Source organism: Macaca mulatta, chromosome 8 (assembly GCF_049350105.2).
Source record: "Macaca mulatta isolate MMU2019108-1 chromosome 8, T2T-MMU8v2.0, whole genome shotgun sequence".
Lineage (NCBI taxonomy): Eukaryota > Metazoa > Chordata > Mammalia > Primates > Cercopithecidae > Macaca > Macaca mulatta.
This window is the reverse complement of record NC_133413.1, coordinates 30,788,706-30,815,099: the sequence shown is the minus strand read 5'-3', so window position 1 is coordinate 30,815,099 and position 26,394 is coordinate 30,788,706. Positions and strand designations below refer to the sequence as shown.

General features: G+C 39.9%; 1 protein-coding gene and 1 long non-coding RNA gene across 40 annotated transcripts in view; both read right to left on the bottom strand.

The window, feature by feature from the left end:
- Window positions 1–1,908: 1,908 nt before the first annotated feature.
- LOC144330764 (uncharacterized) lies at window positions 1,909–5,792 on the bottom strand. 2 transcript variants are annotated; one of them, XR_013397227.1, is made up of 5 exons: window positions 5,666–5,792; window positions 5,303–5,395; window positions 4,434–4,568; window positions 4,013–4,100; window positions 1,909–2,040 (listed from the first exon to the last, which is right to left on the bottom strand). It is a non-coding gene; the product is annotated as an uncharacterized LOC144330764 (long non-coding RNA). The 2 variants fall into 2 exon arrangements; XR_013397226.1 differs by lacking the exons at window positions 1,909–2,040; window positions 4,013–4,100 and having other exon boundaries at window positions 4,182–4,568.
- HMBOX1 (homeobox containing 1) overlaps window positions 5,128–26,394 on the bottom strand; it is a 164,959-nt gene continuing 143,692 nt past the window's right edge. For 2 of the 38 annotated variants that reach the window (XM_015145094.3, XM_077943376.1), the window contains exons 7-11: window positions 13,266–13,348; window positions 10,941–11,036; window positions 9,355–9,449; window positions 9,010–9,114; window positions 5,128–7,371 (exon numbers count right to left, since the gene is read on the bottom strand). In XM_015145094.3, coding sequence (XP_015000580.1) covers window positions 9,019–9,114; window positions 9,355–9,449; window positions 10,941–11,036; window positions 13,266–13,348 — 370 coding nt within the window. In that variant the 3' untranslated portion in view covers window positions 5,128–7,371; window positions 9,010–9,018. Of the gene's footprint in view, window positions 7,372–8,017; window positions 9,115–9,354; window positions 9,450–10,940; window positions 11,037–13,265; window positions 13,349–26,394 lie in introns of all 38 variants that reach the window. The other 36 variants (XM_015145097.3, XM_077943382.1, XM_015145095.3 and 33 more) reach the window with 27 other exon arrangements.

The following is a 26,394-nucleotide window of genomic DNA, read 5'->3' as shown; positions in this document are numbered from 1 at the left end:
ACCGCTTGCAAAAGGCCATTTGGCACTATGTCTGGTGCTGGTATCCTTGTAGACTCATTCTTGATCATATAATTGAATAAAGACCTCTGCAAGTGATGGGGGAAAAAAAACAAAGCCACATTCTAGGGAAAGGTGAGTTGGTGACTCAGCAGCTCCTGTCCAGTGTGACACTTCCGGAGAAAAGTAGGGGACCATGGTCAGGGACTGTGTATGGCATCAAGCCCACATGGTGTCCCGTGCGACAGGGAGCACGGAAGAGACAGGAGGAAGAGTGGGAGGGAGAGAACATGAACTTGAGTGCCAGGGAGATGCTCACACTGGCACAGCGGAACAGTGGGGAAGACTCAGGGCAACAGCGCCGGTGGGAGGGGGCACCTGCCAAGGGGTGTGAGAGGAGCGCACAGGCACATGTGTCCCATGCTCCAGTAGCTTTAGAATGTCATGAATAGTACTCCATTCATGCCCCCACGTGTTTAAAGCCTGTGTTAGTTATGTGTGTGCTGTCATGTTGTCTGAGTCTTAGGATTCAATGAGGAAACCTTGATTCAATTTTCTGTAAACTTCTGTTTGGGAAATGCTTTCTGATAGTGACATCAATGGAAATATCAAGCAACCAAGGGAAATCTGAAGATCCCAGAGAGCCCAGCAAGCAGCAGTGTCCTCGAGCTAGGCAAGCAAGGGCCCTGAGCTGGCCAGACCATGGGCTGGAACGCACTAGAGGCTGGTCAGAGGGGCTCCTTCTGGGGTCCCGACTGTGGTTTCTGCCAGAGGTGGAGCAAGTTGGAACTGGATGTTGAATGAAGTTTCAAAGAACTTAGAAGTCAAATGGGGAACAATAATCAAAGGCTTCCATTTTGAAGCTGAAACAACTCCAAATTCTGCTGTTTCACTTAGGGGAGAACAGAAGCACCATGTCATTATTTTAGTTTACAGAGCTGCTGTTCCAAATGTTCTTGGGAGCATTAGTGCTAAGAGGGAACAGGGGATGGGAGCGCTGCCATTTCCAATCACATAAAGGACAGAAATTCTTTTAATTATGACCATGCCAATCTACATCCTGCTAAAACAGCTAATTACATGTCAGGAGGACACTCAGTCATTCAGAACAATTGCCATTATATTTTTATATATTCATTCTATGCCACCCCCCTCAATTACCATGGTTACAATTTGAAAAGATTCAGTCCAACCTTCATTTGATCACAGCACACCAATGTGAATTTGAGAGTTAATTATGGCTATACAGAGCCACTCTTACTTAAAAGAAGAGAAAATGAAAATGGAGTCGAGGGAGCCGGCATCCCAAGACTTCTCAAGTGGGAGCCGGGTTGTGCATGCCCACGCCGGCCGCACCAACCAACTGGAGGGCAGCCGAGCAGGCACGGACACAGCTGTCCAGACTGGGGCCGACCAACCTGCAAACCTGCCACATGAAAGGAGTGTCAGGAGAGGAGAAAGGCACGGCTCCCCTTCAGCTGCATCCCTCTGGATGCGGTTATGGGGCTGGCTGATGAGACAGACAATGGGTGTGGCATGTGGGTAGTAAACTGTCTCATGGTGTAAAAATGCTTGTCACATTTCATGTGAACAGAATCAACTAGAAAGTTCTGCCACAAATGTCAAAGGAAGAACGACAAAGAGGTTCAGTGCTCCGCATGCCTGTAATCCCGAGGCATCTATGTCACTGAGATAAGAATGGGCAGCCAGCAAATCTTCCCTCCCTCCCCTCATGTATCTCTTCCCGTCTTGATTTAAAACAAAGCCAGTGTTAGAGGAGACTGGAGTTTTCAGATTGCTGGCTTGCTTTTTGCTGCCATTTCTATTCCTCATCAAGAAAGAATAATACAGCTAATACTGAAACTTTCAATTTACGAACTTCCAGGTTTGAAAATACATAGATATGAACAAAGTTACCTTTCAGAGATGAGTGACTCAACTATTGGCTCTGCAAGATCACAAGACAGTAGCTTATCACTTTCAGTTTATAGGTGGAATTGAGGGACAGCCTTTCCAAACACAACCTGCATGTGAGAGGAGTTTCTGTAATCAGAAAACAGAATGTTGGCTTGTATCTGAGAAGCCTTTCCTATCACCTTAGTATGATAGTTCTCTGGAGAGCTGTAAGGAAATCTTTCTTTTAAAGTGGTGGTCATCTTTGAAACCAAGCACGCTGAAGGAAGTAGAGCACATTACAGGAAAAGAAAGGCCCTCTGCTCTGACCGCACACCACCATAACATCCTGACAGATGACCTGGCATGGACAGCTGCCTTTCCAGGAAAATATTCTACTCTCATCAGGGAACACTGGACTGGATAACTTAGGTATTCCTAGGCGAAGTAAGTCAGACAATATGGAAACGAAGAAATAAAAAGAGGGCTTTCAGGGCACGCAGCTCAGTTTGCCAAATTCAACATGGCTGACAACTGATCCCCAAATCCCGAGTAAACACCCTTGCTATGTAATGAGCACAAGCAAAAAAAAAAACAAAAGGAATGCCTTATATGTGTCATTCCCACCCCTGCCCCAGGACATCCCCCCACCCCATCCCACACTCCCCAAAGATACCACCAGCAGGAGCTGGGCAATGTGCCCAACTTTCACTTGGGAAATCTTGACAAATCAATCCGGCTCAGTAAAGCTATAAATGGATTTGGCTGGTCTCAATGCAGCCCCAATGAATACAGTAGTAAAACATTACTAATAATCACAACAAAATGATAAAATCTATCATCTCTCTGACATGATTCAGATCACAGAGATTAACACAGAAACCAACGCACAATGGTGAGGGCCAGGGTTCTTCAATGTAGTGTGCTATTGAGCACAGGATCATCAACAAGAAAAATTATTGCCTAAGAATCTGTTGGGACACACTGGGGAGAAAATACTCTGGTTGTTCCCTGAACAACAAAAGACAAAAAACAATTTTAAAAGGCAGAGCCACAAATTAAATGGGAAGACTGCTTCTAACCAAACCCTCTGAAGACCAGAGAGTAAAGACTTAAGACTTCACATTTTTAGGAAGAGGAAGGGAGGGAGGGTGGGTGGGAGAACATCTGTGGGAAAGGGATCATTTCCACTGTTGAGGGCAAAGATGATGAGGCTGTTCAGTGGAATATGTAGCTGGTCAAGACAGGGAGGAGTGTTTGTGTTAAGAGATGGACCACATCCAGCTACTTTTCCCTGCTGTCACAAGATTAGAAAATTCCAGCAAAGAAGTCAGCTTAAGGCCTTGTCAGAGGGAAACAGAAGAGGAGCTATTCACAGACAGGATGAGGCTGGAGACTCCTGATTCAATGAGTCTGTTTATACTTGGTGCCTGATGGTTGATATCCAAGGGAGAAGTTTCTAAAGTCAACATTTCTTAAAGACAAACGTTAAACAGGCAGAAAGGAAATAACTATATTGGTCAATTCTTCAGTCATCTCCTTTGAGGTAAAATATATCTGGATATACGGACCTAACATAGGTGGTGATCACTGAACGGGCTGCCACCATCAATCTACCAAGAACTAGAGAACTGGATGTGTACACTTCTGCATTAATGATTTTCCTCCTCTCTGCCTCAGGTTCCTTCTTCCTGTGATGGGCCATGGGAATGTGAATATGGGGGTGGGGTGGGAGGACTGCCCTTGTGAGTGACAGGGATGGGGACTGTCCAGAGTCATAGGTGGGTGGAAGGCAACTACATTTATTAACCACTTAAAGAACTGTGATTTTGATTGTGAAGAAAATTGCTGTAAGGGCACTCCAACATTACCGGCTTTGCTGAAACAAATCAAAACATCTATTTGGGACTAAATAGCACTGAAGGGCTCAGGTAAGAATGCAGTGTGTTGCCCTCCCAGCCTTCATCTGCTGTTAGGGTTATCAACAGATGGGCAGAGATCTCATCAAGATGGCCCATTTTAAAAGGTCCCTGTGTCAGTGTTTCTAAAGTTTGGAAAGTTTACCCATCTGACCATAGTAATTCAATTAAGGTGTCTTTAAAGAAATAAATTATATGAATACCTGTTGGCAAGTTCCCCCACATCCCACTTCAAAAGACTTTTGAAAGTCTTCCTCGACAGGAACAGCCCCTGCAGGAGTCTCCTGGGGCCTGAAGGAGAGAGTGAAGTACAACCCGGGTCGGGCGGGGGGCGGGGCGGGGGGAACAGAACAACCAAGAAGCACACAGTGTGAGTTTTCAGAGCCTGGCTGCTTTCCCTTCAGTAATAAGGAAGTTTAGGGTTTCTAGTTTAATTCCGCCACTAAAACCTGAAAAAGCTTAAGAGAGAAATATACTACCTAAAGACACTAGAAATATAACAGTAGCAGTGCCACACACCATTATAAGAACCAAGGTGGCCTGGACAAGATGGCAGAATTGAACTTGGTGACAAACAGAAAACTAACAGGTTTAAATCTAGGCCCAGAGGAAGTAAATTCTCACTCTTGGTGAAAAAGCAAAAGTGACATGTAAGGCAGTGGGTCTTCAGAGCAGCCAGCGGTCTTCTCCAATGACAAGAACAGCTGTGGGTGGAAGATGCCTTCCTCCTGCTCCCACTGAGCTCTCCAGGACATTCTCCTGCAGTGGCAGAAATATTCTTTCAGTTTCACCACATTGCCATATAGGGTCTGGTACTGCCCTTCATGGATGCGAACTTGCCTTTATTCTCTGAAGCTTTTTTCCTCCCGTAAAGGTGTTAAAACAATGAAACCTTTGAGTACATCTATGACAATCTTTGTAGTTCTTTAGAAACTGCAGCTGTCTTAACAGTTTGAGTCTGTTCCTTTAAAAAGACTAGCAAGTACAAATGATACTAGCAATCCCATGATAAAGAAGCTATCAATTATAATAATCTCCTTACAATCAATCATGGATGTGGCTTGTCAGAGTGGATATTTCTCTGTCTCCTTGTATTTTGATTCAACTGAGAATAAGCAGTCAAAATTCCACAAAAATGGAAATATGTTACATTTCCTTTAAGCAAAATAAAAGGAAAGCAAGAGAACACAATCTCCTAATTGAAATAAAAAGTCAGATAAACCAAGAAAGAATATGAGTTGGCCGCGGGGGGAGGCTCATTCCTGAGAATAACAAATGCTACTCTTGAATTTGTTGGTTCAAGTAATACAGTAAAACAGAAGAGACGGCTCCACTTTACTTCAATGCTTGGAAGCTGAAAAAAGTACATATATTTTTTCCCCCTGAAATCCATGGACAACAGCAGGACCAGGCCCTGCATATAGCTCTTTAAAGTCACAGACATATATAAGGTGGCACTTTCATGCCCTCTCGAAGACTTTCCTCACACTCACATAAGCAGGATTAACAGATAAGGAAATGACGCCGTCAGCGTGTGCCTTAAGTGGAAGGAGACCAGCTGGAAACTGGCGGATATTCAGTATCTCCTGAATGAGAAAGAAAATTGAGGAAGGTCATTGAATACATTTGGTGGAGGAGGATGGGTGAAGAGGTAAGGAAACGGCACCTTCCTTTTATTTTAGAAATTGTTTTCAGGTAATGGACAAAAAGAAGCCCTGCTTAACAGCCAGCCCCACATGCCCCTTTAAACAAGGCTTCATTATACATAGGAGAGATGGAGCAAGGCAGAAACCACAGCAGTTGTGCCTCTTTCAGACGCACCCTGTGCTGCTACATTGAAGGCTCTTTCCTCTTACCCACAGTGACAGTGTGTCATTTAATCGGGATGCCAAGAGATCATTTTCATACAAGGCCAGCAGATGTAATTTTCTTTGATGCATGAATAGTTCATCATTTTGCTACTAGATGACAAGGTGATCACAGGGTGACTTTATAACGCAAGTTCACTGTTTGGTATTTTGAGTTCTCAAAATGAAAAAAAGATTTATCAAATATAAATATCTTTAAAAAGTAACAAAAGTGCTACATATGTGATCAAGGAAAAAAATTCCATTAGTTACTGCCGCTTAAAGTAGATTAAACTTTACAAATATTACCACATCCATTATCAATATGGCTTGCAATTATTAAATAAATTGCCTGTAGCAATACAGCTTTTCACACCTCTCCAAGGACAGAGTAAAGAGAACAGCAAAGCAGTCCCATCGTGTTCTTGTACAGCCACAATGTGAGTAGGAAACGTCCCCTGCTTTTCTCTGCTCCTGTCTGGGCAAGTGTCTGCGTCTGTGACAGGCAGCACAACCCCACTATGAAGTCCTCTAGCGACCTCTCAGATTGAGGGGGCTTCCGTTTAATGGATACAAACACTGCAAGTTTTTTCACTCATTTTTGACCTTAGCTCCATCCTTGAAAGACTTTTTTGGTAGCAGGGAAAGGGGACACTGACAGGAGGCAAAGCAACTTCCACGATGGCCTCCAAAACTTTTCCAGGCAGGCACTGCTAACTGTGCCGCGGAATGTACAGTGGTTCTGAAAACTGGACTTAGCATCCATTAGACATTCAGCTCATGTTTTTTTCCAATGCTCTCAAGCTGGGCCTTTTTTTTTTTTTTTTTTTTTTTTATGACGTTTGGTTTTTGTCTTTGTTTTTAATCATGGTCCCAAAGGCAGAAGGCAGTATTTTATCTACTAAGTCACACAGCTTGTGAGAGGAAAGGATGTCTGTGTCAGGCATGTTAACTTCAAACAAAATCTGAGATTGACTTTTTCCATTGACATTCTTAGCACAGCACCCAAAGAAGTATAATCTAGCCACAGTGTGGCTATAATGAGGCACGGCTTATTGCAGCTGGAAATCAATTATCCTCACACTGAGGTGGGGATTCTAGTGTTCCTTTGACTCTGTGGATACTCCCCAAATGGTGTCTGTCATTCCTGTGCCACGACCTCAGCTTGCATCCTATCAGTCTTGGGGAAGGAAAAGGGGGTACAGACTAGTGTTACAAGAATCTAAAGGTACCCAAGATTTTACACATAGCCTAATATTTCAGAACTGAGGGCTATCTAAATACCTGGAAGCACTTTCTTGGAATGCTAAGACGGAGCAGCAAGATTTTCTAGCCTCACGGGCTGGGAGAGGGAAGTTTGGTTGGTTGGTTGGTTATTATTTACTGGGAATTAATACTGAGAGAGTATATGCAAAGGCTGAGGGCACCATGCCATCTTCACAGAACAAGACCCTAACGGCTACCTGACATACAAGAAACTGCAAGTTATACTGTAAGAACACATGTTAAGGACCGAGGAAAGTCTGCTAAGGTGCTACGTCTAAACTAAGTTAACCTGTCGTGTTTAACCTCCCTGATCAGTCATCATCCAGGGCCTCTGTCTTGATTTCGTTGGCTCCTTGTCGGGCCAATGCCAAGATAGTGTGGTTGACTGCTGCCATTTCCACAGCTAATGAGATGGGGTCTTGGTGGTCACTATGGCTCGTACTGTCATCCTAGATGTGCAGAAATAAGAAATGTTATTAGTGGATTGGAAGAATTCTTCAGTCACAGAAAGACATGCTGGGGCAAGGGGAGGCAGAACATTCGTGGGAGGAAACTGGGGGAGGGGCTTATGATAGAATAGAGGTAAATTGTATTTAAGTAGACACTGAATGGATATAGGTCCAAAGATTTTCAGTTGATAATTTTAGGATTCAACAAGTAAAAAGCACAAAAAATGTTTTTCCTCACTGAGAATTCTATTCATTCTATTAATAAGGTTGCTGGTGATGATGATCAAACCTGCAGTGATTGATATAAAACCAACAATTTGGATATTTGGATCTTTCTGTTTGTAACAAATATAGCACTAATCACTGAAGGCCATACTAGTGAGCTATTAAATTCCAGATTGCTGCTTTTACAAATAGATTATTAGAATTCATGGTCCCTCTCTGAACTGAGAAAACTAGACAAAACTTACAATTACATCTTACAGATAAAAAGTGCATTTTTGTTAAAAAAAAAAAAAAAAAAAAGGAATTCTCAATTACAACAGGACACGTGTCTCTGCTGGAAATGGCTATGGGAGAAAGGGGAGGAAGGTGTGGAGCTCTCCTGCTGGAGGCAGCTGTGCAAGGGCAGCGGCAGGTGTCTTACCTAGAACAAGTGTGAGGCTGTCCTCCCCGCGCAGCTCAATGTGTTAAACAATAAAGCTGTGAAGGAAGCTGGCATTGCAGGATGTACGTCAGGCACTGAAGACGGTGTTACAAATAAGGGGTACGTTTCTCACCTGTCATCTTCAGGGGAATTCTGTATCAAAGAGCTTTGGAAAGGGTAAGTCCCTTAAGGAAAAAAACAAACAAAACATGGGATGTGCTGCCCTTAGGGCATCTGTAAAAAAAGATGGAAATGATCCATCTTTGTGGGTAGACTGAAAAATAATAGGAATGTATACGAACAGAAAGACTTACAGAATATTCTCTTGGGGCTATGAAGTAGAGTCCTAAAGGGAAAAAAATGGTAGTTCTTTGGAAGTGTGGACATCATTGTTTCCTTCTGATGTTCACAGATTAGTTTTTAGAATTTACAAAGGGATCAGCACAGACTTGCATGCATTCTAGGCGTGTGGTAAACAGAGGCTGTTAAAGAACACACTGGACTATATGAGCTGGCTGGGGGGCAAGGAAAAAGCACAGACCCCAGAAAAATGAGAAGTTTTCTTGCTGTGGTCTAGGGGAAGGCACCATGCGTTCCCTGCATATTCCAAATGGAAATTTACATCCTATCAAAATTTTAATGAAATCTGTCAACATCTATGTGGGGTCAAGGAGGAACTCCCACGGTCTTAGTTACTGAATTACTCCATGCAGTGGCTACAATTAAATACATTTTCCCCAAAAGCAATGCAGAATAAATCAGGGCGAGGTGACGAGTCATGCAGGTATTGCACTTATGAGAGGATGCATGTGTCAGTGTGCCAGAGACTCTGGAAGAACCACTCCTTTGGGCAGGAGGGTTCCCACTGCAGTGGGGCCAGAGTGAGTGGGGCCTTCCATCGTGCCCTGCATCGGTACATGTTTAGGCATGGGGTCCAGCTGCCCCTAGTATTTCTCAAACACTGAGTGTGTGTCGTGAATGGTGTAACTTGCTTGTTTGGATCAGATCCTCCTCTCTTCTTCTACCTTCTCTGCTTCTCTGCCTCCCTCTGAACTTCTTCCCTCCTCCTCCTCCCCATTGCGTACTTGCCAAGTATCCTGTTGTATGACAATAAATCCATGTGGGTGAATAACGATTTCTCACAAATTCAACAGGACAACCGAATCTTACCACATTCCTTTCAAATTACATGAAATCTAACTAGACACAGGAGCAGAGTGGAGGGACAGTGACTGCTTCCCCTCCCCCACCCCATCAGCCACACCCACGGAACTAAGCTGTCCCACTGTTCCCCTGCTCAGGCACCAAGAACCTCGCCCAGCTGTGCAGGGGCTCACCTGCTCAGAGTAGTCATTCCCGTCGACGTCATCACTGTTCGAGTGGCCTCCTGGACTCTGCACATCTATTCCATGACTCTCCAGGATTGCTGCTTCTTCGAAAAAAGCAAATAGATCCCTAAATTATCTGTTACCTTATCACAATGGCTGAAACACTGAATGAATTTTTGTGCTAAGGAAATTAGAATATAATTAAACAAAAACCTATATTTCTCTACAGTTGTTTCTTTTAGACTGTAAGATGGATGAAATTCAAATGCATGTAGGTCAAGGGAGGCACACATTTGCCATTCTGGGGTCTCTGCTGCTGTGCATGTTACGTGCTTCATAAATACTTGCTAACTAACTAAACAGTCCTCCTATCTTAGGGTTCTATAAAGCATATGAGAACTGTACTGATGAATAAAAAGTATATTTACAAAGGAAAGGAAAGGAAATGAAATGCATTCTATGCCCATACCACGCTCAATGCGCCCGATCTCGTCTGATCTTGGAAGCTAAGGAGGATCAGGCCTGGTTAGTACTTGGATGGGAGAAATGAAATTCAATTTTAGAAGCTAAAAACCAACATCCTACCTGACTCACCAACTTAAATTTCTTATTCTTATGTATTACTATTATAGTTTTGAATGGGAAAAAATCCTTTATTTCTTCCTTTTTCAGTTGTATTCATAGTTCCCTCTAGGGCACTTCTGGCATTTTTGTTTTCTCTGTTCAGCTTTATTGAAATATAATAAAAATTGTATATATTTATAATGTACAAAGTGATGTTTTGATATGTGTATATATACATGTATACATGATTACATCGAGAATTCATATTTCTTAAATGCTCTTTATCTCTGCCTTTTGCTGCATTCCTTGTCTATTAAGTCTCTTTCATTCCAAACTATTAATCGTTTTGTAATATCTAAGTCATAGTCCAGTAATAATAAATTCTGGGTATTACACTCCCTTTCTCAAGACCCTACAAGTATCTTTCATATGTACCACAGGAGTAATCAATTGCTCAGGGGCCAAGTCTAATTCTATATTCTAGAACTTTAAGAACAATGAGTTTTATAAAAATGTCATTACCATTACAATACAAATAGTGCAAATACTACTAACTGTGGTTTATTAAAAATACAATGAAAGACATTAGGGCAATTTTTGTTAGTCCTAGAAGTTAGGATCTGGCATGGTGGCTCACGCCTGTAATCCCAGCACTTTGGGAGGCCGAGGCGGACAGATCACCTGAGGTTGGGAGTTCGAGACCAGCCTGACCAATATGGAGAAACCCCATCTCTACTAAAAATACAAAATTAGCCAGGTGTGGTGGCGCATGCCTGTAATCCCAGCTGCTCGGGAGGCTGAGGCAGGAGAATCACTTGAACCCGGGTGGCAGAGGTTGCGGTGAGCCGAGATCGCGCCACTGCACTCCAGCCTGGGGAACAAGAGCGAAACTCCATCTCAAAAAAAAAAAAAAAAAAAAAAAGAAGTTAGGATCCTTTAGACTTGCAGTTTCTAAACTGAAGTTAATCTTAATATAAACATGACGTTCACAACTGCAGCACAAGAGAAAAGCAGCCTCACTGATACATTACCAATATTGGCTCTCCTCTTGATCTCCTTCCTTCTGTTAGCAAACCAATTATATACTTTCAGGGAGGTAACTCTTTCCAGATCTGACAGTTTTTTGCCTGTAAATACATGCAATAAAATTCAGATAATCTGTATCTGGGATCCAAGAATAAACTAGTTTTAAGGGCTAATATTTTTATTTTGTTGCTTTTGATTACATTTGTTGCCAAAACTATAGATGCAGAGGGATGTTTAAAGTATTACCTGGTACCATGTACACACCCCAATTATTGAATGAATAAATATGTAAATGAATACAAACACAGCAACTAGTAACACAACATGCTTCAATTCAGAAAGCCATACATAATATTAGAGAATTCCACAAAGTCAGTTGGCTAGGGTGCCAGATCCATGTTCATGTGACAGTACTATGGGGGTTTCATTTAATTACCATTATTGTATCAGAATAAGTTACTCTTTTTTTATTTTTTTGAGAAAGGGTCTTACTCTCTTACCTAGGCTAGAATGCAGTGGTGCAATTATAGCTCACTGCAGCCTTGACCTCCTGGGCTGAAGTGATCCTTCCACCTCAGCCCCCTGGGTAGCTGGAACTACAGGCCCAAGCCACCATACCAAGCTAATTTTTGTGGTTTTTGTAGAGATGGGGTCTCACCATGTTGCCCAGGGTAGCCTCCAACTCCTGGGATCAAGCTATCTGCCCACCTTGGCCTCCCAAAATGCTGGGATTACAGGCGTGAGCCACACAACGACCCAAGATAAGTTCTTCTTTGTCAAGTATCCAGACAACAAAAATTTACTTACATCTTTAAGACCTTATGTTAACTAATTACCTGCTGTCTTAGGACAGAGGATATTATACATGTTTTCTTGAAGGCTGAAGGCCGCTATGACTATCCATTATCGTAACTGGGTTTGACTACATAGCACAATTCAAGTTGCATTTTAGATTTACCATCTTTGAAGTCCAATGTGATTTTTTTTTTTTTTGAGACGGCGTCTCACTCTCTCCCCCAGGCTGGAGTGCAGTGGCGCAATCTCAGCTCACTGCAAGCTCCGCTTCCCGGGTTCACGCCATTCTCCTGCCTCAGCCTCCGGAGTAGCTGGGACTACAGGCTCCCGCCACCACGCCCGGCTAATTTTTTTGTATTTTTAGTAAGGACAGGGTTTCACCATGTTAGCCAGGGTGGTCTCGATCTCCTGACCTCATGATCCGCCTGCCTTGGCCTCCCAAAGTGCTGGAATTACAGGCGTGAGCCACCACACCCGGCAAGAAGTCCAATGTGGTTTTTTATGGATAGTACCATGCTTGCCAATACAGACCCCTCTGTAACATTCCCTCCTCACCTTTCCTTTTGTTTTTCAGCTATTAATCCAGTGTGTGAAGAAACCAGAAAGCAGGTTTGTTAGGGTCTTGATGATACGAGGGCAACATGTTCCAGGGAGAGTTCAAGTTTCTGCACAGCTTTAGGGCTGGGACTTTTGGCATGTTTGAAACAGGGTACAGATTCCTTTCACTTATGTGTCACTGGAGCAGAGTTTGTAGGGTCTACATTGCTAGAAGTCTGGCTTCTGGGTGAGGGAGAATGAAGGTCTACTTAATTTTATAAAACACTGATACTTTCATATGTAGCCTTTAGGCCAATCAAAATAACTGGCGACATGGAAATCAATTGGATCTATTAACTGAAAATGGTTTATGTTTAACAAAATCTGTAAAATGTGAAATAACATTTTAGCACAAGGAAGAAAATACATTTGAAATATTTAAGTGGGTTTGTTGAGTTTGGAACAACAGGACTTCAAAATGGTACCTGCCCTAAATTTTTCTTAGCTAAGCAAGCAGAAGTCATCTCAATGTGTAAAGGAGATAGAAACTAACTACAAAAAGAATTCTTTTCCCAAAGAGAAATACAGCATTTTACAATTTATAACAATTGTTTTAAAAAATTCTATCTTAATTTTATATTGACAAAGCTTGCTTAAATATTTAAAACTTTAACACTGTTTCATAGTATCTTTTAGCTAAATTCTTGGAAAAGGAAATCTACACATTAAAAAAATAGTAATTTCAAGGTCTCACATCTCATGTAGGGTCATTCCTTGAAAATTCTCCTATGTGAGCATTTGATTTTGAGTACCATAAAAACATCCCTCAGAAGTACTGTGTGAGCAGGACAGGGCACTGGTCACCTGCTGAAGGATGGCACAGACTGAGCTGGGAGCACTATGCCAACGCACGCACAAGACTAACTGTCCTAGATGTCAACCTGTAACCAAGCGCTGTGCTGCACCACCGCAGAGCAAGGCTGTGCCTGCGACCTTACCTGGCTTCTGTATAACTGCATTGCAAGCGTTTGCAATTTCTTCCCTCTTTGCTTCATCTGGGTATTGATTCTCATTGAAGTAACTGCAGATGCAACCAATACAAACACAAAGTTTTTATTTTTCAAACATACTCTCATTAAAACACTAACTCGTTGAAAAATATGTGCTGTAAGATGCCACACGTAAGTGTCTAGGTCCAGGCTGTCGAATGGAATGTTCTGTGAGAGTAGAATCTTCTATGCTGTCCAGTATGGTAGCCAAAACTCAAAAATGGCTACTGAGCACTTGAAAGGAGGCTAATGTCAGGGATGGAATTTGAATTTTATTTAATTTTAATTTTAATTTGAATAGCTCCATGTGACTAGTGGCTATTATATGGGACAGAACAGGTCTACATACTGCTGTGCTTCATTAAAAGATGTCATTGATATAGCAAAAATTTGAAATTACCCACGTATCCATCAATAGAATGGCAGAACAAATTATGGGATATCTATACTTATACATTGCTGTTTAAAACTAGTAGGAAAAAATAAGTTAAGAGTTCTGTCCACTGACCTGGAGGGATGTTTATGACATATTTCTAAGTGAGGAAAACTATCCACAGAATAATACTGAAAACACTGTTATTTTCAATATTGGTATTATACCAATAATAATATGAAAATATCATTACAGAATTAAAAATTCCTATGTGTACATAAGTTTGCATAGATGAAAGCTGGAAGACTACACAGTAAGCTTAAATACTGGTTACTGATTTGTGGGGAGGGGGCTTAGTGGGAGGAGTTTAAACATTTTCTTTTTCATTTGTTAAAAAAGTATGTATTACTTTTGTACTTTTTAAAGAACAATAGTACTTTAAAGAAAGAATAAATTTACTTAACCCATCCTTAGAATTCTCAGACCCATCAGACTGCATGTGGGAATAGAATGCTTATTAGTGCTACTTTTTCAGTCACCCATGAGTTTAAAAAAAGAAAAGGAGAACTTTCATGGTTTCAACTTGGAAACTTCCAATCAGGAAATGGGCCCCTGTCAAATTCTAGCACCTACCATTTTTTCACGGGTTTCCCTTTCCCTGTAATCCAGCCTTTCTTAAACCTTCAGCACTCCTGTCTGCACTGGTGGAAATGCCATCCTACTGTGAATAGCACTGGAGGCCCCAGCCCTTCCTGACGATGACCTGCAAACCCAGCTCCTAACACTGACTCCCTCCTCTCACCGCCCACTCTTCCTCGGAGGGCATGCCTTCACTGTAGTTATTTATTTATTTAACCTCATCTGATGTCTCACCTGATGTAGTCCTGACCCACAGCAGCTGTCCCCACCTAACTACCTTTTCTTCTGTAAAACTTACGTCATATAGCTATATCCTCCCAGTCTTGTCAACTACCACCCTCCACCATGGTCTTCTGCTTTATTTGAGCATCTCTTCCTGCACCATTTTCTGCTGTCATTTCTGGGACTCCAGTGTGCATACTGAGGATTTTTCCAAGTCACTACCCTCATAATTGCTTCACTTTCACATTTCTAATGGCTTCTGTCTCTGCTCTATGTCTGCTATTTACTTAGGCTAAGAAGCTTTGGATTAACTCTGAGAACTAACAGCATGGCTGTCACCTAGGAGCCAGTTAGAAGAACTGAATCTCAGACCCCACCTCAGACTTACTAAATCAGAATCTGAATTTTAACAAGATTTCCAGGTGACCTAAATGCACAGGTCATAACTTCTGAGATGTTCTGGATGAGTTCATTTACACAAAATTTAACAAAAAGCAGATACTAAGTACCTAATATGTGCTTGTCACTGTGGATAAAGAAAGATGATATAGTTTCTGACTCCGAAGTGTTCACAGTCCACTAGAGAGAGACATGTAAGTCAATACCCTGTGGTGAAATGCCATAGGATGTACGGACAGAGCACTGAGGGAGCGTGGATGAATGTGTGCTCAGTGTTGTTGGCAGGAGCCTGGAAAGGCGTCACTGAGGAGTGCCATCTGAATTAGGTCTAGAGGATGTGCAGGAGATTGCAAGGCAGAGAAGAGGAGGAAAAGCATTTTATTTAAGAGGGAACAGCATATGCAAAGGCAAAATAGCAGATAAAAGCTTTTGAGGATTCTGGGCATAGAGAAGAGTTAAATGTGGCTAGAACATAGGGCTTGTACAAAGCAATGAGATAGTGGCCTGGAAAGGTGGGATGGGGCCAGTTTGTGAAGACCCTTGTGTGTTCCTCAAGAAGACTTCATACTGAAATAAACGGGGTGCCTTCGAGGTTTCCAAGGTACACAGAGATATACTCCCATCTGTTCTTTAAAAGACAACACTTTATCTTCAAGGCTTAACCCTTGGAATTCTACCTCCATGATCTTCAATTCTGAAATTCCCCAGTCAACTTTGTATTTACCTATGCCTCCTCTTCAAAATAATTTGTTCTGCACTTTCTTTATTTTAACTCCTTAATTCTCCCAACCACCAGTTAAAAAAACAAAACAAAACAAAAACAAAAACAATCTCTGTTTTTCACTCCTTTGGGCTTCACCTGTCATTTCTTAGCCTGAACTCCATGGCATGCGAAATCAGCAACTTCCCTTAGAGAAACTAGGTTCTTTAGCTTTTCTGTCCTTCCACCATACCTGTCCAGTCAATCTCCTACCCTGCAGAAAGCAACTTCCATTTATTTTCTTCCATCCTTTTCTCAGGGGACCAAGTGTTCCTGGACAAAGTCATAAAATAGGGCCAATTGGTTTTTTAATAAATCCACATTTTTCAACCTTAACTGAGACCCTCATTTCTGTTCGGAATTCTTTTGGTCTTTTCTAACCAATTGCCTTTCATATCCCATCTTTCCTGCCCCATTTACCTGAAAACTTTGCACTCTCTTACCCCAAACCCTCAAATTGACCACTGTCACTTTTTGCAGATGACCTTGCTTTCTCTCTTATGAAGATGGAGATTATTTAATATGAGTTAATTGCTTGGCTTCTCAACTTGTACAATGTTCTAAGCATTACTCATTCATTTGTCTTATGGCAGAGGAAGATGCATGCATTCTCCTCCTCTTCAAGGTCAACTTCTCCGCTTTTGTCTTTGACCTCATTCCCCTTCCTTTCATTTTCTCAACTCTCTCCTTTCTTTCCTGCATATCTCATCTTTTCCATGTGCCCATACAGTGATCTTACTTCACTGTTTTTATAATACATATTTCTTCATTATTGTGATCTCTGAAGTCAGGATGCATTTTATAATTGGTGGTGTTCTGTCTCCCTTACTGGCACGTCAAATAAGGTGTGTCTTACAATCTAAGGCCTTCTTAGACTTGATGGGATACACTAGTTGCTAAGACCTACGGGTTCCTTTTAAGCAATAGCTCTTTGGCCAGTACACCTCATTGTGATAACTTTTCTTCCAAGTGACTGCAAAGCCTGTGATGACACTGTACCCGCTCCAGTGCCTGATTGATATTCCTAAAGCATATCTCTAGTTACTATCCTGTTCAGAAATTCTCAAAGGTTTATTAGAGAGGTGTTCAAAGTCCCCTCTAAACAACCTCATAAAAACCCTAGAAGAAAACCTAGGTAATACCATTCAGGACATAGGCATGGGCAAGGACTTCATGCCTAAAACACCAAAAGCAACAGCAACAAAAGCCAAAATTGACAAATGGGATCTAATTAAACTAAAGAGCTTCTGCACAGCAAAAGTAACTACCATCAGAGTGAACAGGCAACCTACAGAATGGGAGAAAATTTTTGCAATCTACTCATCTGACAAAGGGCTAATATCCAGAACCTACAAAGAACTCAAACAAATTTACAAGAAAAAAACAAACAACCCCATCAAAAAGTGGGCAAAGGATATGAACAGACACTTCTCAAAAGATGACATTCATACAGCCAACAGACACATGAAAAAATGCTCATCATCACTCGTCATCAGAGAAATGCAAAACAAAACCACAATGAGATACCATCTCACACCAGTTAGAATGGCAATCATTAAAAAGTCAGGAAACAACAGGTGCTGGGGAGGATGTGGAGAAACAGGAACACTTTTACACTGTTGGTGGGACTGTAAGCTGATTCAACCATTGTGGAAGACAGTGTGGCAATTCTTCAAGGATCTAGAACTAGAAATACCATTTGATCCAGCCATCCCATTACTGGGGATATACCCAAAGGATTATAAGTCATGCTGCTATAAAGACACATGCACATGTATGTTTATTGCAGCACTATTCACAATAGCAAAGACTTGGAATCAACCCAACTGTCCATCAGTGACAGACTGGATTAAGAAAATGTGGCACATATACACCATGGAATACTATGCAGCCATAAAAAAGGATGAGTTCGTGTCCTTTGTAGGGACATGGATGCAGCTGGAAACCATCATTCTCAGCAAACAACCTCTACATCTTTATCTGCTACTCCCATATATGCATGCTACCACCTAGGAAAATGGAACAACTCTATAAACTCCTTGCATCTCTATACCTTTCTCTTGCAAGTACATCAGCTTTTTGCCTCCCCCCACCCCGCAGTGCAAATCTTATCTTTCCAGGGTACACCTCAAATATCACCTCTTGGCCAATCAAATGTATTTTCTTTGCCCTATGGATCCCACCGCACTTCATCTATTCCTCTCTTATATATCTTTCATCTTGTATTACAGTTATCACTGTATACATCTGTCTTCTGTTGCACTGAAAACCACATGATGCCAGGGTACAAGTCTGACTCATCCTCACATGCACTCCTCACTAATGATAGTGCTGATGAGTCAATAATGATAGACAATGGCACCACCAACCCAGTGTGGGGGCCTCCAAAAGAAATGGATCTCACAGTAAATGAACTGCTAACAAGCGAGGGCAAATAGGTATTGCAAAATGGATCTTGAAGGATACGTACTAAGGGGTTAGCAATGACTACCTCCAAGAAGTGACAGTGTTGGGGATGGGGGTAAAAACGGAAAATATTGGTGGCAATTAAGAATGATTTTCACTTTTTCTTGGAGAAATAAGAAAAAAATTTTAAAAAATTGACATTCTGCCTTATATACTTCTCTGTTGAATTTCTGAAATAAACACATGCTATTTTTATAAATTACTTTTTAAGAAGAGAACTTGGGAGAGACAGTACAATATTTAAGAACTAGTTTAATGATTAATACAACTCTGTAACTATTTATGTTTGGAAAGTGTATTTGGACCAGCTAGAAAATATTAGGATTGTGATTTCTGTTCTTGTGACAAATAGATAAAGCCATGCTATCTCTGGAAGCTAAATTAGAATTTGCAGTTATTCATGGTATATATAATTTTTTGTACTGAGTTAAAAAGGTTTAAAATGAATTAAATTTAATTAAAGATTAAAATTAATCTGTATTTTTAGGATCTAACTATATAAAATAAAGAAGACTAGAGTAAAAAAGGAAATCAGTAACTTTTTCCAAATCAAAGGCTAAAGAAAATAAGAATTGATTCAATATGGTTTTAAATCTCTAAGTCTGGTAACTAATTAATCCTTTCTTCTCTACTAAAGACCTGTTATTTTTGTAATTAAGAAATGTAGGCCTATTAAAAAATATGAATTTTCATTGAAACGTGCTATTGCAGCTGGAGGAGTATACAAAGGACTGTCAGCACAACTCTCTTCTTTATTTCTGTAATGTTTCAATGTTTAAAAAATATTAATTCAAGATACAGAGTATAATCTAAATGGATAAAATGACATTTACAGTACCTCATGGTAAAATTTAAGTTTAAAACGTAGTAAGATTTTTCACTGCAAAACTCTTAAAACTTTTTTGTGAGAAAAGACACACAATATTGATATAAGTAGAAGAGTTTTTTGAAAAGATAAAGGTAGACCAGGAAATTAAAATACCAAACAACTATGTATTACATGACTATGCATAAGGCATTGTACTTGAGGGATATGAGTAATTTCAAAATATGGGCCCTGATTATGGTTCAGTTGAGAAGAAGATATAAAAAAATTAAATAATAAAAGGAGTCAAAACATAACTGTGACAAAATAAAATGCATCTAGCTTCTAATTAAGTATAAAACAACATGTTAAATTCAGAAAAGAGTGATATCTCTATGGACTGGGCTGATCTGGGAAAGCTCATTGAATTGGGCAGGCTTCTGAGGGGTGAGCAGGCATTGGAGAGGCAAGGGCAACAGTAATAGTAAAGACAAAAATATGAAGGTATAAAACTTAAGACATGCTTGAAAAACAGAAGGCAACTAGTGATGTGATGTGATTAGGCTATAGGGCTTACAGAAGGATGGTCATACACGCTGGTTTGCCTGACATAGTGCTGTTTTCTTGGATTATTAACAAATCCCATCTTAATCTCCCAGAGTGTCCCGCTTTGGACAATAAATTATATGGCCACTCTAGGACCACACTACATAATATATATATATATATATCTGAATTTAATGTCAACTAAAATCCTCTGAATCTTTTTCACATGTGCTCTGACGAGGAGGATATGGTAATTGCTCAGAAAAAAGGAAGCATCAAGAGGAAGATGGCTATAGTTTCTATCTACTCACAAAAGGAGGTATTTAAGCCCAAAAAATATGCTTGGCATATAATAGACAGTAAGTATCTAATGAACAGATGGTTGAATAAATGAATACACCAGGGAATAAATGAATGAGAAAAGGAAACAAAGGTGAAAACAGAAAACAGTGGTTTCAGTTAAGACTTTTGGTAAAACCCAGACTATCTCAGGAGAAAGTGAGGATTTCACCATTTCGTACAATTATCTTCTCTAAGTAAATTTGGTGGTTTTAGCCTAAGCTATTTTTGTTTTATTTGTATTTATTTTTGATATTTGTGTTTATTTCTGAGCTATATATAACCAAAATGAACTGCCAATGAAGTTGGGAAATAGATCTAATAACTTTGATTTTGAATATACTGAATTAGTCATTCATTTCAATCACCCAAAAATGTTAAGTCCTAGTGTATACCAGGCAGTTGGCTAAATGGTGGCAAAGGTGAACCAGACAAAGCTTCCCCAAGTAGTCACCAGGAGATACAGGTATGTAAAGAAGATATTAGGAAGTATTGTAAAAGAAATTGTATTAGCTGTATGAATACAGTACCGCGGTAGCAGAGAGGAATGTATATTTGGGCAGGGTCTTGAAGAAATAGCAAGGGTTTTCAGGGCAGAGAGGGTGGGTGCAGGGAAATGTTGTCAGGCAGAGGAAACAACACGATATCCAAAGGCAGTGAAAGAGTCACGAAAGAGCTTACAATGTTCCGAAAATGGGAAGGAGTTTAGTATGGCTAGAATACACAGCGTATGACGGGGGGTTGTGAAGGGTTGGGTCCAGATTTTAAAGGGTATGGAGTTAACTTTGTAGGCAACTGGGAGCTATAATTTAAAGCAGAGGTATTCTAAGATCAAACTTATTTTTGTAGGGCAATATCTCTGCTGATACTAGAGGCAGAAGCCAGTTAGGCAGCTGTGATGATGGCTGTGGAGAAGGCCTGAAGTAGGTTGAGGCCTGGACATAGAAAAGAAAGGTGAGATTCAAGAGATGCTTCGGAATGGTGATAAAATGCATTCAAGACAGCCCTAGGAACAGTACACACTGTTATTCACCTTCCAACATTTTAGATTATTTTGAAGGACTAGAAATTTCTGTTACCAAGTGGATAAACTGTAGGAGAACTTGGCTGCTGGACTCTAAAGGGGACCTGTTTCTGAAATGAAACTCTGGAGCTCAAAACATACTTCTAGTCCATATGAAATGTATATAGCCCTAGACATTTCCTAAGACAAAACAGGAAAAGAAGTATAAACAAAAGTCCGCAGGTAGCAATAAAAAAGTGATAAAATAAATCCGGAGGGCACTACACTTCTACAGACAAAGGACACCGTCGGCTGAGTGATCAGTGAATGTCTTCACAGGGAGAAACCAAATGATCTTTTGCCAGACAATGACAGCAAAGAATTAAAATGAAAAGTGGCAAAATAATTTACATGAGATGAGAAACCATAAGCTAGTAACAAATGGAAATGTCCTTGAACCACTTTCATTTCAATAACACTGAAGTCTATAAAAATTGCAGCCAAAGAATTCCTTCTTTTGTGTCTGCATGAGCATATAGAAAAGACAGAGACTGACTCTCCAAGCAAGGGATAATGCCATGTAAATGAACATGTTCTTCTGTGCCTTCCTGTGAACTATCTCTGCTAAAGAGATATTTAAACCTCATCATTTCAGTTATCCAAAATAAGGTTTTAGAATTGCCAGACATGTCCCACTAAGTACAATTCAGTGTGTATTTCTTCATCACCAAGTAAACTTACTGGGCAGTGGGCAGGAAAGGCCTGCTTTTAGAAGAAAGATTACTCTTTCAGAAGAAGGAAAAAAACCAGCTTTAAACTAACATACTTTAGAACCTAAGTCCCATCTCCTATTTGAGAGTATCTATGTGATAAATGATCTCTGGAAATAAACAAAATGATTTCCATATCCAACCACCAGGGACTGGGTAATAAATAAGAGGATATTCTTAAAATGGATTTAGTCAATGAAAATCATGTTTTCAAAGATCATATAAGTGAGAAAGTATAAAACTACATATCTGGCACAATCATCTTTTGTATGAAAAGATGTGTAGATATATACATAATACACAGAAAAATGACCCAAATGAAATATGCCAAATGTTAACAGTTACTATCTTTGGATTGTAGTATTAAGAGGTATTTTAATTTTCTTTATATTTTCTTGTGTATCCCTCAGTTTTATATATTAAGCATGTGCTAATTTTATAATTTAGAAAAGCATTATTTGAAAATAAAGTTTGCTGTCTTAAAGTATCAGCAAAATGGAATTAGATTAAAATTATTCTTAAATAATAAACTTTAGCCTATCTTAATGCCTTTTAGCAACAAACCAACTTACATTTTAAAAGTTTGTTTTGCATACACACTGAGGAATAACAAACAAAAGATGTTCTATACTAATGTATTTTTTACAGATGAGCTTATTTTTAACTCCATGGGGACTTAATAAAATAAATAATGGCTCTGTCCATATCAACCTTTCAGAAGGTGTGAGCACAAGCTAAAATATAAATGAGTTCTGTTACAGAAGAAGCTGTAAGTTTTCATGACTTTGCAGCATCTTAAGGTTTTAAAATAGAATAGCCTGTGAAAAGAGAAGAGAGTTCTAAACGGAAAAATAAGTACTGACCTAGGAAGAGATTCACATGAGAAAGTGAATTCTTGAAGCCTAATTTACAAATGCCTATGGAATCCCATAACACAGCTCATTACACATGGATTTAGATGTAACAGAGTAGATCTGACAAAGAATCAAAGACCTTTAAGCTGAAAGCTTCTTTATTTTGCAGGGGAGGACATGAACGTTGCAAATGAAGAGCCAGAGAGAACTGACTTGCTCAAGGTCACGTGACCTGTAACTCAGGTTTCTTGACTTAGTTCACTAGATCAGGAAAAGCCATTACTCAGCTAAGAGACATGGTATTGTTTCTGACATCATTTAACATATGTAATGCAAATCTCTGTATCAATGAATCACCTAGACCAAGTTTCTGTTAATTTCACAAGAGTTCCTGGAAGCAAAGATGTGGTGGCACCAGAAAGAAACTCGTGATAGCCAAAGGACCACAGTTACATCTCATCTAGCCTTGCCTTTTCCTCTTTGGGAAAGGAAATCTAATTGCTCTGGAGACACAACCATAACACTGACCTCCCTTTTTTCCTGGGCAGAGGAGAATTAAATAAACCCTGGGACTTCTCACTTGAAACAGAACATCAACACCCATTAAGTGTGTCTACTACACAGTTAACCTATCTTAGAAGAGTTAGTACCTCTTCAGACACTAGCAGAAAACAAAGCTTCCAAATCATTATCAGGATGGTAGGATGCTTTTCTTTACTTGTTTAAAAAAAAGAAAAAAATCCATACATGAGAATGAGAATTATGGACACCATGTATGAAATGTGCCCTAACATAAAGTTTTCCTTTCCCCAGGCACTTCACTGCAAAGACTCTATGTTTAAATGTTTCATTTACTTGCAGCATGCTAATAGCCACTAGATCCCACTTGCTAATTGATAAACAGGTGTCAAGCATAACACTGGATTTAGAAGGTGAGTTTTTAGTACACTTTATCCTATTACTAAGTCCTCAAAACAACACTGGCTATCACTTGTCCTAAAACATGCAGTCTTAAATGAAGTGCTACCATATTAGAGGTTTGGTGTGAGTCTTATTACTATGTAATAATTGGTTTTCCTTCTAATGTGTACTATCTTTTAATTATGTCTGTGAAGACCATGAAAAGAATGGAGACAATTTTCTAGAGTTGTCACAAAAACAGTAAAACTGACAAATTTGACCCAAATCTTAAAGAAAAACTGAGAAACAGTATTTCTCCTAAAACATGTCTTTTGACTACCACTGAATTTAGCAAGTATTTGCTTAGCCCTCCATTTTATTTAAATAATGAAGAAAAAGAACATGCACAAGAGGGCAGTGTTTGGTTTTGTTAGTCTGTGGATTTCTTAGTTTCCTAATGAAAAGACCAAATGTGAGTGATAACTAAGGTCATACCAGTGGAAGCCACGGTACCTTGGAGAGTAAACTGCACTTAACCAGTTCCCAAACTCCTAGGGCACAGGTAGTGGTATACTCCTTCCTCCATTTGCTCCACTTTAGCTAGATGCCAGCTGCATCTTGCTCTCTCTGTTTTGTCAGCCTTCACTGGTAGGAAGTAGGTTTACCAAAGAGGTTTGTAAGGTGACCCAGAATTAAGTTTCTCATTCATCGTGTACAAGGTGTCCCAAGGCAGGGAATCTATTCTTTTTTTTTTAAAGTGCTGAATTATAAACTGGTCACTTACAAACTTGACACGATTGATCAATAATTATTATAACATGGAGATCAACAGAACAGGATTGATACGGATCAATCCATTGTTTTTTGCATGGTTTTTCTTATGATCAATACTATGCTTCTGCAAAATGACTACCTCTTGCTAAAAGGCTATTGTATTGTCTGTATCTAAAATGAGAGCTGGTCCTCCCAGGGATCAATCCAAATTCTTTATCTCAATAAGCAGCAAACCAAGCATGGAGAACAGCATAGATTCTTTTAAGAATCAGAGGTGCATTGGTCTGGGATTATGCTGATATGTCTCTGAAGGCAGAGGGAGAAACACAATACTTTATATACAGGGATACTTATTACTTTTTCTTAAACCTAGACTTTTACTTCTTTTTTCTTAGGTTTGCTGCTGTTTTAGGTGGGAGTCAATCAAACTACCAGGATATAGATAAATGAGTCTTCAATTGCCTTTGTTTGTTTATTTATTTATTTTGAGATGGAGTCTCACTCTTGCCTAGGCTAGAGTGCAATGGCGCAATCTCAGCTCACTGCAACTTCTGCCTCCTGGGTTCAAGTGATTCTCCTGCCTCAGTCTCCCAAGTAACTGGGATTACAGGTGCGCACCACTAGGCCTATTCTTCTGTATTTTTAGTAGAGACGGGTTTCACCATGTTAGCCAGGATGGTCTCGAACTCCTGACCTCAGGTGATCCAACCGCCTCGGCTTCCCAAAGTGCTGGGATTACAGGCATGAGCCACTGTGCCTGGCCCTCAATTGCCTTTTAAAAAGCCAAATTAATTCTGATCACATCTGACCAAAAAATGTGCTACTTATATTAATACTGACAGAGCTGGAAAGTTATCTTACCAACTGTATACAAGCTAAATGAATTTCTTCACAATAACACTGCAGAGCAAAAATATTTTGATGACAAGCCTAGTAAGATGATGATAATCACATAATAGTGTCAAGAAAGACAGAAACATAGCTTAATCTGGCATTTTAATTTAATGGATGACATGTCAAAGTAGGAACCAATTAAATAGAATATTTGGACGAGACACTATTATAATCAGGGCTCCTAGGTTTTCAAATATACTCTTAAGACCACTTTTAGATGCCTCCTACCACTAAACTAGCACAGTCCATTCAGATCCTACCAACTGAGATCTTCAAACACCAAAGACATATACAAGCCTCTGTACATGTTGTGTATGTTTAGTATAACAGTAATGATTTCTTAATGCCATTAAGGCCAGAACCACATTTGTCCTGTTAATTACTGTATTGCCCAGTATCTATTACAATGATTGGTACAAAGTAGAAGCTCAATACATATTTGCTTGAGTTTTTGAAGGTTCACTAGTTTTCTGTGAAGATTTTCCAATTCATCTGTAAGTTGATTTCCCTTGGTATTAATGTTTATAATATGATGCCTAGAATTCTGCTCTGGGATGAATCATATACTTAACTGGTCACTCGTTATATACAATACCAGTATTTACCTAACTATGCTTAATTTATTTGTAAACTGTGGCCACAGAACATTGTTATGAGGAACATGGGGTCTTTTGCCCTGTTTAATTGGCTTGGGGACTAGAGAAATAAGGGGTATACCATTTGTACAATATGAAACTGCTGGCAAAGCATCTCTATGAGGATAGGGAAAATTTTTAATCTGCCTCAAAAACATCATGATAATTTCTCTTCTGGCTATTTGTTTGACCAAAAAGGAACCAGGAAGTATAATTTGCCAATTTTAAAATGCATTTAAGCACAGTTCATCTTCTTACTGGCTATGAGAAATGGATTGGGATAACTTTACCTGTCAATAAGTGGGAAAGTTTTTTGTTTTTTCCTCAAATAGTCTAATGGATTGAAATGAGGTCATGTCCAGGCTCCTGCTGTCTCATATAAATGTTAAGAACTGCCTTCTATTTGTAGAGAGATACAGGAGGTGTAGTTCATTATGTTCCACCCGAGTCATTCCATAAGGAGTATAAAAGAGGGTAAACTCCTTTTAAAATACAACTTCCAGCATAATTAATTCCAAAATTTATAGTGCATTCTTCCAGCATGTTCTCTTAGAACAGCAATGACATCAGAAGAGAGGGGAAGGAAGACCAGCTTGCCAGGGGTTGCAGTGGTGGCAAAACAACCTAAGGGAGGGCAGAGTGCATGTTTTACATCCTCGTTCATTACAGGCCAGGACAAACATCACATTTTAAAGGACT